The following is an 18710-nucleotide window of genomic DNA, read 5'->3' as shown; positions in this document are numbered from 1 at the left end:
CTCACGTATGTGTGTGTGTCTGCAGAGCGACATGTAGGCTTCAGGCCTCTAAACAAAACTTCTTCCAAATCTGGGCCAGCATTTTTCTTGGCTTCCCCAGGTTTTGTTGTGGAACATGGCTGAAGGAAGAAATGTTTTCTAACCAATTAATTCAAGTCACTGCTGTTATTTTTAATGGAGAGCTCTGAAGCTCAGCTCACAAAGGGTAATGAGAAAATAATGTTTTAAACAACATCATCAGAGGAATTGGACCACAGACTTGAACTACATTATCCAATTCTCGCTGCAGAGTTATTTTGCCCCTAAAATGTTTGCTCTTCACAGTGGCACCATGAACGGGAATTTTGCCTAAGGTACAAGCCCGAGACACGGCCACAACCGAAGGTCACGGAACAGCGAGCTTCAGCATCAGCCACGCGAAATGCGTGCTTGTGCTGCTCCACCTCGGACTCCAAACACGCTCCTAACACCGGCAGGTTTTGCATGCTTGGGAACGGGTGAAAACTGAGGTCTTGTTTTAGCAGGGCACTGGGGAACATTTAATTCGCTGTCCCACAGCACTTCAACACGGATTTAAACTGATGCAGAGGAGACTCAGGTACATAATTAGACTTTAGCATTGCTCAGTCATTCTGCTGAACAGAGGAAAGAAGAGTGCTGTGTCGAGAGGCAAGTAACAACATCACCTTTTGCACCTCCATTCAGTCCTTTCTGTGTTGTTTATCTGCATTGAACAGCATTTATTTGAAAGGCAACCACAGGCAGAGGAAAGGCAAAAAGGAGATCGGGCATGGAGGGAGGAGGAAAGTTTTAAATGAACATCCAGAATGGGTGTAATGAACACTGGGGCTGACATGGTTTCAAGCACAGCCATTACACAGAACATATTCACCAGCTGAGCAGTCAAGAACTGTAGCTGGAAACTCTAAGACTGCCCAGGCAAGAGCTGTACTTACTTCTGCCTCCTTTACACCCACGGCAACGCAAACTGGCAGCAATGACAAATCAATTCAACACCAGCAATGTTCCAGACTTGCTAAGAAGATGGGATATAATAACTTCTGAAGCTAATAAGATGGCTTCAACACATCCTTGTTTTGCACTGGACCACATTAAATGCAAGCAGAGCAGATGGACTTGCACCCGCTTCCAGATGAAAGTGGTTGCTAGTGAAGTGCTATTCTGAATATGAATTAACTTTTAATACAGATCTGCTTTAGTTCTAACTGACTTTGCAGTGCTACTAAAAATAACTATTCATCTAGCTCGCAGGCATGCTTCTCCCCCTTCCCCATCTCTCAACACAGACAGGGAACGAACTCTACAAGCACCTTGGTGCAAGTGGCATCAGTCTTTTTCTCACGCAGAGATGTTTTCTGCCCATTATGCCACTTATTCTTCCATGGGACCAACGGTGAGCAACTGTCCACAGCTCGTCGTAGAACTGCTGATCACTGAGATTTGTCCTCTAAAAGTAATTTATTTGGTGCAAAACCCACCCTCATAAATTTAGCTAGCTGTAGCCTGTGTTGCCATTCGCACACGCATGTACAAAACGAACACACTGCCACAAGGTAAATTCAACCGCTCCCCAACAGCAGCCCACCTGCCTGCTCCTCCACTGCCGCAAGCACCATGCAACCCACTCCTCGAGGGAGCGGCTGGCTTGGAGGGAGGATGCTGAAAGTGCTCCTTGTTTCTCATCCCAGTGCATAACTGGAGCTGACCTCCATGAGGCAGAGAGCTGTAGTGGGCATAGGGCAGTCTGTACAAATACCAGTGGTACCTCCCTGCCATGGCACGCTGTGCCACATGGGCCAAGATGCAGGAAGCCTTCTCCTTCCACCTCCACTGCTGCAGGTCCCTGCTGATACTACCCGTGCTGGGACGAGCACGTGCGTGCACCCTGCTCCATTGACAGGCCCTGTGAAGGGCAACCGCTGTCCTCTCATATGCAGCCTATTTCCCATTTCCTTCCTTCTATATGTTAGATTTATCTTAGTTTTTAAATGAAAACAAGTTTTTACTCATCTGTTTAAGGCAACTCGCCTTTCCATCTGGTTTATACTGTACATCATCACCTATTGTCCCGCCATGAGCCAATTTCGGAATGTTTGAGCTGTTGATGGCTGTTGGCGATGATGTATGAAGCAGAAACAAAGCCAGAGCTGCAAAGACTTCAAAAGACTGGGATAACTAAGAACATTGTTTTGACTAAACACAGACATATACACCAAGAAGCTGTCACTTCTTCCAACCATGCTCTCCCTCTCCGGAGCCACCTTCTAATTTGTTGCAGTTGCACAAATGATCTCTTGTGTGCTAAGAGTTCAAAGGGAACAGCCATCAAAAACCCATCTTGATACTCCACCACCTTAAAAGACACCTCTCTGATGAAGTTATGAAAACAGGCTCTAATGCCTCAGAAAGAACAAGACTTTCAATGTAATATGTAAAGCTTCATGGCTTCTTAACAAAGCAAAACCAAAACATATTCCAGTTCAGCTAAAAGTATGTATTTTTTTCAGGAATTGACTATCACCAGCAGAGACAGCTAGGGTGCAGAAGGCAAACTTCCAAGGGTTAGTTTTGGCTGAGACAGCACAGTCTGCCGTCCAGACTCTCACAGAGTAGGGTTAGAGCAGAGCTGAACAAGACAACCAGGGATTTGTGTCCCACAACACCTCTGACTGATTCACCGTGGGACTGCAGCAAAGTCACATTTTCTCTCAGCCTCAGTTTCTTCAGTGGAAAATGCTAATAATGACATTTATTCAATTTCCTAAGAGATTTTGTATAAAACATGCTCACAAATAATTTCTGGGTGCTATGTGTACTCCAGGAATGACCACGAAATGCTAGGTCATCTCTGGGATGACATGCTTTCTTGTCCTATGGAGCCTAAAATGTAATGTTTGCAGTAAATGCAAACTACAGCTAAATGCATATAAAAGCATAACATTTGGTAGGCTTTGTGGGGAAGAACAATGGAGAACATCACTGCCGAGAGACTGGTGGCTTACAGCCCAGCAGCATGGGCAAAGCAGAGAACGTGCAAGTGAAGCTGTCAGACAAAAACGGAGAGATGGGAAAAGACAGGGCTGTGCAGGATCTTGAAAAGTCAGACAAGAAATTCACATTTCACAAAAAAAAAAAAGAGGACTAAAAATACAGGGATGGAAGATAGACCTTTTCGGGGTGACATACAATGTCTTTTTACAGGGATAGTCTCCATAACCATGATACAAGAAATTCTACTTTCTTCACCTTCACCTTCTGTGGGTAGGGTGAGGTTATCTAAAGATTTAAAGAGGGGGAAAAAGTGACTGCAGTCACTCAGCAACCAGGATCTGAGTGTCCATAATACACAGTGAGATGTATAACACACAGAGGTCGGCTCAGCCGCCTTAGTGGCAATTAATAAAAAGAACAGACACTTTGAAATCTTTCTCCATTATCAAAGGTTACTCTGCGCTTTTATCCTTGCATGATACCCTTAACTCAGTTTATATATGAATGGGATCCCTTTCAATTTTAGGCTAATGTTCTTTTATATTTATAATATTCAGGATAGCTACACATGCTTGATTACCTTTAAAAGACTTATCACGATCCCATTTAAAAATAAATGATTCCCATTTAAAAGTGACTTGTCCCCATCTTCTGGTATTTATGGACAAGGACATATGGGGCTGATTTCTCTCATTATTAAGCAGCATGTCTGAGGCTTAAATCATTTAAATTATTCATTGACAGCAATTGGGCTACCCATGCAAACTTCCACTTACATAAGGAGTCCCAGTGATAGGACTAGTCATGTGGATGGAGATGGCTGAAGAGATTTTGGGATGCACTGAGCATCTCGAGATACCGCTAACTTTGATTAGGGTGAGGAATATGAGGAATACTGTTGAAAAAAGGGCCCCACCCTGACTAATAAATATAATTTAACTGGGACTTTCAACATGGTTATTCTGAACGACATTTTCTTCAAAGGTTCCCATGACCGAGGTTCTGAGTGGTGATCACTAGTAGCTGAAGGAATAAGGGTGATTGTGCACTGACAACCATGACAAAACCCAAGCCTGCTGCAAGACATTTCTACAGCACAGAGTTACGCAGGACTTTCCCTTTCGGTGTGGGTTCAGGGTGTTCCTGACAGTGGACAGACACAAGGTGGACATCTTTCCAAAACCTGAGCTGTGAAAGCTTTCATGAAGAACAAAGAACTAAGCGAACGAAGAAAAGCATCTCCAAGCAGCAGAAACCAGCCATCTCTAGTATGAACACTACTGTTCCAGCAACACCAAAATCTGACACAGGAGACGGATAAATCAACTGCTGTGTTGAGCCTGGACTGTAATAGTCCAAATGACAAAGGCTGTAAACATTTAAAACTCTGCTATAAAGAGACTTTCCAGCCTATCACAGACTACTCTGCTCTCCAACCACCTCACCGGTGGAAGACCTTGAGCTAACTGTTAGCGTGTTTTCAATCCGTGGAGTTAGAGTGAGAGAACAGGAATCATCCTTCACGGGAAAAAAAAGTTACGGTTATTCTTTGCAACATTTTATTTTTAATTAAAAAGACATTCTTCTTGCTCTCTTCAGAATAAGCCCAAGGAACATTTGTAATAATTTCCAGGTCATGTTATATTGTACAGACGGCAGCTGATTTCCCAGCTATGCGGGCAAATGACTATTTTCCTGCACAACTAAATCATTATCAAGGTAACAGCAGACAGTAAGCATCACCAACATCTAGCAGTTACAGTGCATTTTAGGAAAACACGGTCTAGCTCTCAGAAGAAGCAACTTTCATATTTCAGCCAGATCTCTCTTCCCTGCCCAGCCACACCTCTGAGCCCCAGCATGTACCAGACTTTGTCCCTATATGGCAAAGACTTTGTTTTCTTTCTTTTTCCCCTAAGAAAGGCAAAAAGGTTAGTAAGTCTTTAAACTCTCAGTTCTTAAGGCTGTTAATATTTCACATTGCCAGCAGGGAAAGGAATTAAAACTGCCAGTAGCTATCCAGACAGATTTTAAAATCCCCTTCCCTCCCCCTTCTCTCTGCCTCCCTCAGCTTCAGAGGATATTTTCCCCGCAAATTGGTTTTAAATTAAGGAAGGTGATGAAGGCAATGTGCCATCTCAGCATTTTCCCAGGTGCACTTAATCTAATTTCATTAAGGAGATCAGGACAGATGATCGCTACAGTCGAAACATTAAGTCTGTCCATTTTTGTATAAAAAACCATTAAGTCTGTCAAAGTGTCAGCGGGTGGGCTGTTTATTATTGGAGATGAAGGCGCGCTTTGCTTCCCCAATAAACTGTCAGGAGTAGTAAACCACAAATTAAGTCAGCTGCTGCCAAAGATTTAGGCAAAGATCTCCAACTAATCTTGACACAGGTGTGGGAAAGGTCAAGGAAATCGAGGCGATAAGTCGGTCTGTACGCTTTGGAAACCAAGTCTTTTGTGTGTGTTTGAGATATTTCAATCTGACCCATCAAAGACGAGAAGACTGGTCATCAGTGGATATCATCAACCAGAACTGCTGATGCTTCTGACACTCTGGACACAATGTTGATGGGGGCCATGTAACTGCATTCACTGCAGAGCCCAAACCCCAGAGTTTACCTTTGCTTTAACCTGCACTCATCCTGCCGGGACTCATCATCTTGTCTTATGCAGACAAGAGTCCATAAAAGCTTCACTGAAGCCACTGCTCTGTTTTGAACTTAGGCACAGCTTTGACTAAAATGTAAAATCACGTTCCTCAGGTAATCATACAGATACCAAACAAAATTAGAGGAAACCCATCAAAATGCAGAAAGTAGAGAAGGCTATTTAAAAGCCAAGAAAGAAATCAAGTGAAGCTTTCAGATTGAATTTTGAGGCACTACAAAATCAAATGTGAGCCATTTGCTAAGGAGAAAATTTTACTTCTCAAGAAAAATGCAGCTGAGAGTAACTTGGTATTAAAGACCACCAAGAGATGTTAAAATGTATAAAATACTAACTGGAATTATACAATCTTTACAGTACATACAGAGAAATTAATAATCACTAACACGGAATTAGGAGTGATATTCTAGCTGAAGCTTCACGATGAGAGAAAACTGCTGTGTTTGCAGGTAACGTGTGCTATGTAGTGCTTTGAGCATCAAGGCTGGGCAGAGCAGAGGAGGGTGCATTCTCCCATCCCAGGTGCAGCAAGGGGAGGAACAGAACCTGCTCCGCTGGCAGAGGCTTCTGCAGCACTGCAGGGATCAGGAGGGAGTGGAAGAGGCGGGAGGAAGCCAGCCCACACCATGAAAAATGACTGTCTTCAGTCCTGGGTACACTTGGAGCCGAAGGCTCACAGGTGAAGGAAAGACAAAGACTCTTCCTTGCTGCCTGGGAAGAACTGTGTGGAGCCTGTCTGTCCGTACTGCAGTCAGCGTTAGAACTAAGGGGCGACCCTGCAAGGAGCAGAGGGAGGCTTATCTACAAATGCTTGCTCTAATTGCAGTTCTAATTCTAATTCCTCTGAGTTTTCTCTGTTTGAAAAGTACCTCACTTTGGTTTGTGTTTGTGGAGAGCTGAGACTCCAGCTCCTAGGGACTCCTGCCCCCGAGGGTGTACAGCAAAGGCTGGGCAGCACCAGCTGAAACATCTCCCCGGACTCGGGGTGTCATGGCAAGCCCCTTACCAATCTTGCAAACAAAAGCAGCAGTTGCTAAGCAGACAGTAAGTGTTAGGAGACTCACCTAGGCAAAAGAATACCCATTTCAATCATGATGCTTTAGGTAAGGGTGAATTCCCAAGCAAGGTCAGGCAGACATTACTTCCAGTCTTTACTACTGATCCAAATGTTGTTGCTGCCTCTTGCGTATCTGGAAAACCCCTGTAGTGAAACTTAGTCTGGATTTTATTGCAAATTGGACCCAGAAGCAAGAACCGTTGGAAAGCTACAAAACCTGATGTTGACTCTTGGGCCATCCTTGAGTTTTACCCTTCACGCCTGCACAGGACACGCAGTGCTGCATGCTCGGCTCTTCCGTACTATTTAACCCAGTTAAACAATTTTGGAATACAGTAATGAGAAACTCTGCCAGCCAAACGAGGGCCTGCAATTGCAGCTATTGGACTATGCATCCTCCAAAAGTCTCATCATCTTGGTATCTTTATGGTTAATTAAATCATTCAGTTTAATTAATTGCATGGCCTAACTCAATTGCCAATTCCTATCACCTGCCTACTACGCTATGATCTGATCATCTTCCAAGGAGTCACTGCTATTGCACAGGGAGCCCTTTGGAGTTACGGCTACGTTATAACGGGGTTTCTTGATGTGGGTAGACAGCTGTACAAGACTGCTCTCTTCCTTGTTGGCTCAGATCTTAAAAGTGTCTTCACAAGGTCCACGGTAAGATAAGAAAATGCTCATGGATGGGGAACTGGAACAGGGAGACGTTAAACAACAGAGAAACCAGAGAGCTAGGGCCATGCCAACTGCCAGCAACAGAACTGGTATTATCCTGTCTTGCCCAAGAGCTCTTCATAAGATCTCTTCAGTCCTTTTGCGACTTAATGATGGATTTTTGTCAGCTAACTAGAAGGCTCTTCTCATTGTTTGCTCCTAATTTTTTTTTTTTTTTACTACATTTTCAAGAATGAATATGGACACCACAGACTGTGATGACTCAGCTTGTTACATACAGACTAATGTACTTAAAATTTGAGGTTTTGTCTGGATAAAAGAAAAACACAAAATCTCAGTAGGAGGGGAGAACATTGGTGCTGATGCTTTGAGTCTGTTTAATTTTTTCAGTTGCATTCCTGCTTTACTTAAACACCAAGGTCAAGAAAGGCCATTATTACTAACACTTTCTACTGGAGTTGCGGACCCCCTTCTTGGGAAGAACAACTTGGAGGGCTCCTTTCCCTCTGGAAGGGCTTAGAGGGCCTAACACAATTGCCCCAAGCCTCAGTGGGAACCTTTGTGTCTGTTCCCTGCACATGGTGGGTGGAACAACAGAAGCCGAGGGCACGCCAAGTCTCTTCCACATCTGGCATTTCCCAAAGAGGACTGAGTGAACTGGGTATGCAGCGGGTTTGCAGGATGCTATTTGCTGGTAGATCTGTTCATGAAGAACGATGAAATAAAATAAATTCACTGAGTGGTGAATTTTTTTCTTCTTGTACCAGCAACAACATTACGTCTGCATGTTTATATCACATTAATCTTTCAAGGGCTACAAGGTTATTTTAAATTCAATATTTTCATATTGTTTAAAAAGCAGATCTGTTTTTAATAACAGCATGCAACTCGTCCATCAAATGGAGAGGCTTTCTTCAATTAAGAGAACTAACTGCCTTTACCCAGGTATTATTATACAGGAGTCAGGTTTCTAACTGGTTTTCACTCCGCATCACTGAGTTTTCAGTCTGTAAGAATTAAACTTTAGAAGAAACACTGATTCTGTGCACATATGTCCATGCACATGTGTATATGCTGTACTACTGCCTGCCACTAAGCCTGCAACGCAGCCCACGCACACGCTTCTGCAACTGCATTCAGCGTCACTGCCCGTAAGCAAGAGCAGACCATACTATAGCAAAAGGACCACTTAAATACTGTCTGAAAACCCAGCTGGGAGGTAACTGGCAAATGGAAACCTCTCGTTATTAGTCACAGCTGAGAACTGTCATAGATTGAAGTGTAATGCTAACAGAAGTGCAAATACTGCCATGTGAAAGCCCTTGGTTCACTTCCATGTTTGATCTCTCCCTTCTGCTGCAACCAGTAAGAACTGGGATTGCTGAATAAGTGCCAAGTTTCATTTCTCTGAGAAAGGGACAATCTAATGATGGACAAAACCAATTTGGGGACCTCAGTCTGATTACCTGAAGTAGGAACTAAAATTCCAGCTTCATGGAAACAACAGACTTACCAGATGGAATCCCCTTTTTCCGTTGCTAGATAAAATGTGAGGAGCAGGGGGAAAGAGGCCTCCAGCAATAGTGCTACCAATAATAGACCCCGTGGACGTCAAAGGAGTGGCACTGAGGGGTCCAGGGACTGAGGCTTATTCCAGCCCCACCAGACAACACACTGATGTTGCATTGACAAACGAGGCCATGAGAGCAGGAGCGTAGATCCAACAAAACACACAGAAATTTGGATCAATGGATTATCTTTGGGAACAGCCACTGCGCGGTTTGGCTTCCTCAGCAACCTGACACAGCTCTTCCCTTCCTGGGGTTCAGCAGCTCCTGTCTGCTCTGCTCCTGCCTCTGTAATCACTGCTGTAATTCTGAGCATCATTAACACCTTCTTCCCTGAACTTTTTCATCTGGTGTCATGGGGCTTTATCTTATTTCTGGGCAATCTCATGCACAAACACACATACACAGAGTGACCACTTCTCCCAGAGCAAATCCTAGGTCTCTCTTCATTATTACATCCCTTTCTCCTGCTGCCTAAACTATGATTTTTCCTATGGGATTGTAGACACTCCTTCAAGGTCAACACAGCTGAAATAGAAGTAACAACTTCACTCCCCAGATCTTACACACAGTTTACTCTCCTCATTGTTTCCACTCTTATCACTTCCACCTCTCACTCAAATCCACAGCTCTCAGTGCTCTCTGACTCACACCACACCCTACATCTTGACATCTAACTACGTTTTAGTCCTCTATACAGTCCTTTTTCTCTATAATATAACGAGCATCCTCTGTTCATTCTCACAACTAAGTTCTTGGCCAAACTCTCACTACCTCAACCTTTCATTTACTTTTATTCTTTCCTTTGGTGATAGCAGATGTAACTGTGTCCTTGTGCCAAGGAAAAAGCTGTCACAAGATCATTTTCCTAGTCTGTGGCTTTGCTCCCTACACAGCTCTTCTGTGCTGCTCTTCTCCCGTGTATGAAGTGCTGAATCGCACCTGCTCGTGTGCTGCTGCACGCTTTGAGGCACCTACTGGGCCTCAGAAATAAGCGCAGCAAACAACAGCGTGGCAAGGTCGAATTCGCATCGCTGCAAGCAGAGCCTGATAAACTCCCTGTGCTGTTGCAGAAAGTAGTGTGAAACACTGTTTCAGAAATCTGACTTCAAAACTTTTTGCTTCCACTGTGGATACAACTTTACCTGTCTCAAAGGTTGCTTGCTATAGCTAAAACACAAACGCAAACTACAGAACAAATAGATGGTAAAACTGATTCAACTTAGAAATACAGGATCATTTTTTGTATGTCTTTCTTAGCACCACACTAAATGAAGGAATGCCTGATATCTAACCCCTGATTTGGAGAGCTCGCTTACACTGCGGGGCCATGTAATTAAGCTGACAACCCACAATTTCGCACGCAGCAGACAGAAGTCCAAGACTGAAAGAATATGAACACTGAATTACTTTCAAAGAAAGAAACGGGCTTTTTTTAATGCAATCTTGAACACTGTTATTAAAAAAATGAGAGCAGCATTTTGGAGTAACGAGCAGAGATTACTCATTCCCTTGTTTTACCCAAGTTGACTTTTGGCTTTCTGCAGAACACCATTTAACAGAGCACATTACCAAGCTGCTAGCCACTTTTCACAGTGATGTTAAAGCAGGTAAGAGACAATAAGTGGAACTGTTGATGGTTTATATTACTCTATTATGTTAATGTTCACTAAAGTATGCCATAAGCTCTCTCATTACATGTGTATAAACCAATTCTCTGTGGTGTTATTCCTGTGCTAAATGCTATAACTACATAAATCTTGAATTAATGGAGACTTTATAGTTCCTGAAAATGAAGGGTAATTGCTATCTGTTAATGCTGTTGTTGCTATTAAAGGAAGTATATATTTTCAGTAACAATGTTTATGGACCGTGAGCCTCACATCACAGCTATCACACAGTGCGGAGACAGCGTAATACGATTATCAGACTAACTCCCTTTCCCTCCTCCCTCACAAAAAGCACAGTACCATTTCCACAGCTTCTCCTAACAGTTGCAGAGTCCAGACTGATGTCCTTCAACGAATACACAGTCACAGATCGAGGATTTGCATTTCCATCTGTGGGAGCATGTGATTTGCTAAGTTTCTCGCTTGGTTAAATGGCCGGACAGCTCACTATATTGGTCTGGGTATTTCAAACAGTTCTTCAAGAAGTGTGTGGTGACAGAATGATAGGTGTGAGAAAGTATCACCCCACTTACTTCCTTTGAGATTTCAGCAGTGATGCAGAAGTGAAAGGCTATACTTGGCCAGAGACAGTTCTCAGAAAGTAGATGGGATGGACAAGTTCCCAGCCTTGAGCTCCTGTTCTCCAGTTATTAAAAACAACAGTGCACTGTTTGGAAACACTCTCACAGTCTGCTGTGGAACTGTACCTTGCACTACAGTAATGCTCCTCAGTTCTGACACACTGTACGTATGACTGACTATGCTCAATTACTTTTCTCCCCTCTGGAGCCCTGCACAACACTGCACAAGGAAAAAACCCAAATCATCAGGAGTGTGTTTATATTTTTCAAAGCAACGAGGGTAAAGCCTTAATTTTACTCTGACGTCTACGTTTTAAAACATCAAGAGCTCAATAGCCCATATATCTAGGAACTAAATAAAAAGTGGATAATTAGTAGCATGGTACAGAGAAAGAAGTAGGAGGTGGAAAATCTCAGTTTTGCTTCTAGCTCTACCACTCAGTTTGTATTTGTACGTAAACTTCTCTCTTTGTCTTCTTTCCTCATGAGTTATATACAGACGACAGCGATCTGCAGTTTACGACTAACAAAAAGTGTTATGCAAATCAAAAGCACATTAGTAATTCCTGCCCTGCCCTTCATTAGTGTCCGCGTGTGTAGGTGGACCTAGAGAAAGCTGCTTCTTGCTGACCAAGCAGGAAAGCAGGATTGTTCTGTAAAATGAAGCCAACCCATCATGTAATTTGGGAAGCCTGATGCTGGGCTAGACAGTATGTCAAATACTCCATCTGGCTGCAATAGCCAGACAGCATTATTAGAAGATACATTTTTCCAACACATGGAAGGGGAAAAAACCACTCTTCATTGTAAACCCTCAGGACATTCAGGCCAATACTTTTAAAGCTCATTGTTGCACCAGCCAGGTTAAGTTTTAGACAAATACTGAATGTGTTTCCAGGGGAGTAGAGCAACGTCACGTATCAACAGAGAGAGCCAGGCTGCCCCTGCGTTCCCCAACTGGAAGGCAATGCTGCATTTACATTATCCCCATGAAAGGTTTGAAGCCTCTTCACTTCAACTGCACTGAGTTTACATGCATGTGCGCACGTCTTTGCTGACAAGAAAGCAACCCTACTTAATTCCAGAGACCTATTTAATAGAACCGATGTCATGTCTCGTGTCTCTACAGATCAGGCAAGAGATAGAAAGATGATGATGATCTTGTGTTGCTCTTCTTATGAAGAAAATAAATGTTATCATCAAGGTGGAGTCCTCTTAAAGAGAAGGTAGCTGGGAAATACGTGATCTTAGAGGGTCAAATTACAGTTATAGATATGTAAAGAAATGCCATATTAACGGTAAGGAACATTGTAATAGCTTTTCATTTGCTGTAAAGGACAGTAAGTTACCAGCCAAACACAATGCAGCTTCCTCTGAAGGTAACCTCAGATCCCACATTCTGAAAGCTAATCAATGTTGTTCAGATTTCAATTTCTTCTCTACAAGGTGAAGTCAAACGTAATCTAACAAACGTCAGTCTCAGATGTAATGCCGCTAGCTGGGTCTACCAGTGTAATTTAGATAATCATTAATAGCATAGCTGTATAATAAAACTACATGTCACTTACAACTTCATCTGAGGTTTGACTGGCAGATCTTTAAACAGTTTTCTAAGTGATTGCTTTTACTTTCTTTGATTGGGCAGTCTAAGAAATGCTTTAATCCCATGGTATGTAAGCTTTTAGGGAATAATGTTTCACCCTCACCACCCCTGCTATCGGCTCTGCTGCTCTGTAACCTTGCAGGAAGCAGAACTCTGAGGGGTTGTGATGGTTTCAGGGAGTGACTTTATATGTATATACACATATACAAAATAATTTTTAAAAATATGTACAGTATCTTTCATTCAACAGATAGGATTTAAATGTTTCTCTTTGATCAAGCCTTCATCTCAAAACACAGCTTTTGCCATACTCCAGGGACATTTGGTATCTGATGGGATTTTTAAAAGAAGAAGTTGAAGAATCCTTAGTGCTCCCCAAGCTATAACAATATTAAAAAAAAAAAAGACGACTACTTAACCAAAAGAAGCTTTTAGTGTATTCTCTCGAACTCATAGTAACTTCTGATGTATGGCTGGAGCCAAGCGTGCTGCCAAGGAGACAGGGCTATCTGAAGCCAGCCTTTACTTTTGTAATGCTGATCCAGTAGAAACCTGCATGCCACAGCTTCTCATGAATGAATGCAAGAGATTGGACAGCCAAAATATAATAAAAGTTTGATGAAGATCTAACCTGAGACTGCCAAGTTTGATCTGCCAGAAGAGAAGTCAGCAAAGGATACTCAAGTCTTTTATACGTTTAAAAGCATGGCGCAACTGTTGCTATGTAGTGGCACTGCTCTGTTTTCCTTGCAAAGGTGACACAAGAAATCCTTATAACAAAACCACACAACTACAACCTTTCAATGACCAACCTCTGTACCCAAAAGAAGGTCAGAAAAATCACTGCTCTGTGATAAATATGCATGTAACATGACAAAACAGTCCTTGACAGTTACCACACTGCCTTTGAGGGTAGATACCAGTTGTCCCATTTTTTAAACTGATTACAAAATTGACATCTTCAAAGGTTACTATAAATAAAATATGGGCTCCCGACAAGTCAGCGGAGGAGACTTCCTCTGAAACAGCACTAACGCTGTAACTCGGGTCTCACCAAATGCTCACATAATAATCTAGAAAGACTATTATGTTAATAGGAGTTTCTTTTCTGTAAATAAAAACAAGTGAAGATCACAGAGTACCTGATTCAATGTTTTTTTCATTCAATTACAGATATTTTTAAATTTTACAGGAAGACTGGAGGAAAAATATTCTTTTCAAATTCATTCTTATTTTGACTATGAGGGAATTTCCAAGCTAGTAAAGCACATGAAAGAAGAAAATTCAGTCTTACCTTATCGTCAATATCACTCTCGCTGTCACACTGTGGATTAGAGAGAGAAAAAAAGATTTTGAGAAACACCTTTATGTACAGGGATCTTTCGCATCATCCTCTTAAATCTTTAGGATAGCTGTTTATGATGTTCTCCGTTCAATGAAACACACTTTTGATGTTTGCAGTAATGCCTTTTAGATTGCCAGCATAAACCAGACAAAGCCAATTTCTCTCTTCTTACACAACAATATGGGATGTATTGGATGGGGGGAAGTGAACTTTAAACTAAAAAGACAATCAGCGATGCATTATAATAACAACTGTAACAACGAATACCACAACAAAAAGTATGGCTCTTTATCATCCCAAATTGTGGAATATATAGTAACAGTTTTGCATTGCTTCACCTTGATAAGCACTTTGTCATCTAACAAGGAAACTGTGAAACTGGCAATCAATTTCTAATTTAATGAGTGGTACCAAGAATACTAATTAAAATACATCATAAATTCTAGTACATTTTTCAGTTTGAACGAGATCACGATCCCAGGAGGAAGTGTTTACTGAAAGAGTTTTAGAGTGCAATCTCTTACAGCCTCTGAAAATGAAATGCTCTATTTTCACAGGACAAATGATGGAAAGATAATTTGAGCACTGAACATTTCAAGACATGCACATCTTGTTGGCTGGAGCTGAGAAAGATTTACAATCAGGAACAAAAATAAATATCTGTTACACTGACAGAAAGTGGCCACTGTGTTTTGCAGCTTTTGTGCCCAACGGGAACTTTCTCCTTCAGCCAGCAGCTGCTGGGGATGGTCCGGCTGGGTTTCCAGGACCGGCAGCACCCTATCGAGTTCACTGGTTCAACAAGAGGGGACTCTGCAAGCCAGCAATGACAAGCTACAAATGGTCCATGAGAATGCACATGCTTTGGCGTCATTAATGGAGACGAAGGAAGAGATCTGTTTGGCCATTTTGTCCAGCAAAGACTGCTCAACTTCCCAACTGATTCCTTATTTCCATTTAACTGCAGTGGAAATGCTTGGTTTAAGGAATCAGTTTTTCTGTAGTCTTGACTAAGCAGAACTCTCTCCTTCAAACTGCCCCACCTGATCCACAGCATATTTTTCACAGAGAAATCCAACTGTTTAGAAGGATGAGCACAGATCTAATTGTATCTGTAACCACTCTGGGAAAAAAAAAAAAAAAAAAAAGAACCTGAGGCAAAAATGGAAGAAATGACAAGAAGGCAGGACACTGTTATGCAGGAGCTGGGGAGCAGTTGGTGGGCAAGTCCAATGGGAATAACCAGCATTAATGCCAGCAAACTGCTTTAAGCCTTAGCCAATTACTTTGTGCGTGGAAGGCAAAAACATCAGATAGCCACATCTTTAGCAGATACCTGCCTGTAAGCTACTTGTGCCTTTTTTGGGGACTTTCATTCCATCACTGAGCTTTACGAAAATTATTATAAGAAACATAGCCTCTGTTCTTTCACAAACCAGACATTCAGATCAAAAGTATCACCAGTCCTGATAAATCAGCAGCAGCAGCCATTTGCTGACTCTCCCAAACCCACACCACGTAACCAGGAACAATTAGAAGTCTCTGCTCTGGGCCTGGAATGGGACTAATTGTCCATCACCACTGAAACACACTGAAACAAGTTTGCTGGGCAAAGGCTGCCCCAGTACCTGCTGCATCTGTGCTTCCTCAAGACAGTGCTAATTCACGCTGACAGAGCAACACATCCATCAAAAACAAGGTGGGGGAAGCTGCAGTCACAGCAACACACTTGTTATTATTTACATGCTCCTGAGAAACACCGGCTGACTCAAGGGAAGCCTTTCACCTCTACCTGGGGTCTGAAATCAAGTCAGAATGGTACAAGGAGTGCAGAACATTTTGACAATGTGATTCAACCTGCACAGTTCAGACTAAAGTGGGTTACAATGGAATTATACCTACCACAAAAATGGCATAAAAATGAGTTCGTACACCTAGCCCTGTTTTGCTTAAAATTTTATGTTTAGGCAACACCAATATAAATTTTAACTCTTACAGGGACTTAAAGAATGATACACTGAAGTAATAAAATAATCAAATAAATGAAACTCACAAATATATTGACTAGAAACCATTCAAAATTATCATTAAAACTCAGATGCTCTTGCGTATGAGCCCTAGTTTAACAAAACTGCATTACTGTAAACCTTAATAAATTTAGCCTTAAAATATTTAAGAGCAGATGTAAACAATTTTGAGGAACTTCAGGAACCATTATTATTCAAATACAACACAGTATTCTACTCTCACTCTGTTTTTGTAACAAAACTTGTTCCTATTTCTTACTGCATTATGATATTGAAAAGAAAAAAAAGAGGACAGGCCTTTTCTTGTCGAAAACAGATTTGACCTCAAAAATTTGTATGCCTATAATTAGTATAAAAGCCTATTACAGATGGTTTGCATTACTAAAAGGTGCAGAATTGCTTTATTTAGATGTCTAATTTTGCTTTGTACTAATATGCAACTTTGTCTCATGTAGATAAGTGAAAGTTGCAAAAAGCCAGTGAACCATCAAAGCTACATGCTAAATTTTATAAACAGACATACGAACGAAGCAAACATCTGCTCTCTGAGGATACATTTTTCCCCATTCAGAATGTGTAAATACTCCATAATTAATTGTTTTTAAAATGGAAAGGACGGCAAAGAATTTTGTTTCATTTTAGCTTACATCTCCCTTACTTTAATCATGACTGCATCAGCCTTGCAACTGAAGAAGCCAGGGCGCTGTGGATGCAGACCCACAAGCGAATGCAGCTCTGTGAGGACACGGAGCCCACTGTGCAGCTGCAGCTGCAAGAGGGGTGCTTTAAAAACCCTATTTCTGACAGCAAGTTGCATAATTTCTTGTTTGCCTTATGAAATAGCTGTCCTTTCCCACCTCTCCCAGCCGCGTAGGACTCACTCATGCACACAAAGTGTCCCCTTATCGATTCCTACCATGTGGCTTTTAAACCACCAAAATATCACGTCTTAACCCACATGAGAATGCAGTCCCAAACCGACACAAAGCTACTAAGCAGTCAACATGATGAGAGATCGTGGGGGAAGAATTAACACATCATTATTTATAAAATTTGGACTTCTGCTTAACATACACCATCCTGGAAAACGGAGAGCTTGAGGCTCATGGCTACCAACCCATGGTAATCTCTCACTGACTCCTGAAGAAAATACAACCAGCTTTGGTGGAAAAAAAAACCCCAAGCTTCAGAATTCACATAGATTTTCTTTTAATTTTATAAAAACAAGGTCCCACATTCACATCGAGAAACAGGAACCCACAGGCTGCTGAACACTGAAAAAAACTATGACAGCAAAACCAAACCCACCCGGACAGATCTGTGAAAAACAGAACTGCTGTTGACCCCTTCTCTTTGGGGGGTCGGGGAGGTACGTGTGTGTGTTAAAAAACATGATTTCAATGGGCTGGTTCAGTTTCTGTGGTAACAGCCTTCAGCCTCCCTGCACTCAGCCTCCTCGCCTCCGTCGCCCGCCCCTGTGAGACCCTGGGTCAACAAAGAGAGACCGAGGCTGGTCCATTGCATTGCTGGGATGTTTAAATGAATAATGAAGTCATACGAGAAACTTTGGTTTGACCCAGAGGATTTTCTGTCTTAAAAGACAACTTATTCTGGCCTAGTGAGGAGGAGGCCGGTGGTGCTCCCTGCGAAGGCCGAGCAGGCCAAGGCCGCACAGGCTCCTCCGCCACCCGGCCAGTGCTCACCTCCCACGCAGCTGTTGTGGAGGGACAAAAGCCCTTGTCAAAACAAAAAAGTTAAAGAAAATGTGAAGAATGGCAACTGTTGACAGCTACGGGGGCTCATTGAAAGACAAAAGCTTCAATTACCTGGATTTTTCTAAAGGCCTGTTAACACTCCTGGTCTATAAGCGAAACTGTAAACAGCCATTGTGCTGGGTTCATAAAGGCCCCTAAAAGGATTATTCACTGGGTTGTGTCAATTGCCTTTCAATTCCACCAAGAATGTTTGCAAAGCTGACCCCTGATTGTGCTGCTTTTTGGAAACAATTTCTTGCAGTGACAGATTCCAGTCAGAAAAAAGCCTCCCATGAGGTAAAGTTAAGCAGAAACAACACATAATTCAGGTGGAATCGGCTCAGCGCACCATGAAAAGGCCTCACCCTTCCCTCCTTCTCCCGCTTCTACCCCACAGAGGAGGATGATGCAAATTTTGCAGACGTGGGCCCTCCACCCATGATGACCAGCACCAAAAGGACTGCCGAACCGTTCTTGGGTTCACCAGGACAGGGCACAATCTGAGAGCTGCTGCAAAGGGACCGTGCTCTGGATGAAGTTTCAGGCTCTCATGGAAGCAGGGAGTGAAGCAGTAAGAAAAGCTGGTGCTTTCCTAATCTCCACCTAAGCAACTGCAGCTACTCCATCATTCCTTCCATCCCATCTGTTGCCCTGCTGCACCCAAAAGACCTGAGGAATCAGAGTCATAGCTCTAGTATGTGTAGACCAGGCAGCTTCTCTTTTTTTTTCTGACAGCTGA

At 42.4% G+C, this 18710-nt stretch overlaps 1 protein-coding gene across 12 annotated transcripts in view; it reads right to left on the bottom strand.

Annotated features, from left to right (window-relative positions):
* The window catches only part of FBRSL1 (fibrosin like 1), a 539862-nt gene that overhangs the window by 167442 nt on the left and 353710 nt on the right, over window positions 1–18710 (bottom strand). For all 12 annotated transcript variants that reach the window (XM_086761184.1, XM_086761185.1, XM_086761192.1 and 9 more), the window contains exon 5: window positions 14140–14169. In XM_086761184.1, the coding sequence (XP_086617310.1) occupies window positions 14140–14169 (30 nt within the window). The remainder of the gene's footprint in view (window positions 1–14139; window positions 14170–18710) is intronic.

The sequence above is a fragment of the Chlamydotis macqueenii genome, chromosome 17 (assembly GCF_036417535.1).
Source record: "Chlamydotis macqueenii isolate bChlMac1 chromosome 17, bChlMac1.mat, whole genome shotgun sequence".
In the NCBI taxonomy this organism is placed as follows: domain Eukaryota; kingdom Metazoa; phylum Chordata; class Aves; order Otidiformes; family Otididae; genus Chlamydotis; species Chlamydotis macqueenii.
The sequence above is the reverse complement of the archived record's forward strand: the minus strand, read 5'-3'. Positions and strand labels throughout refer to the sequence as shown.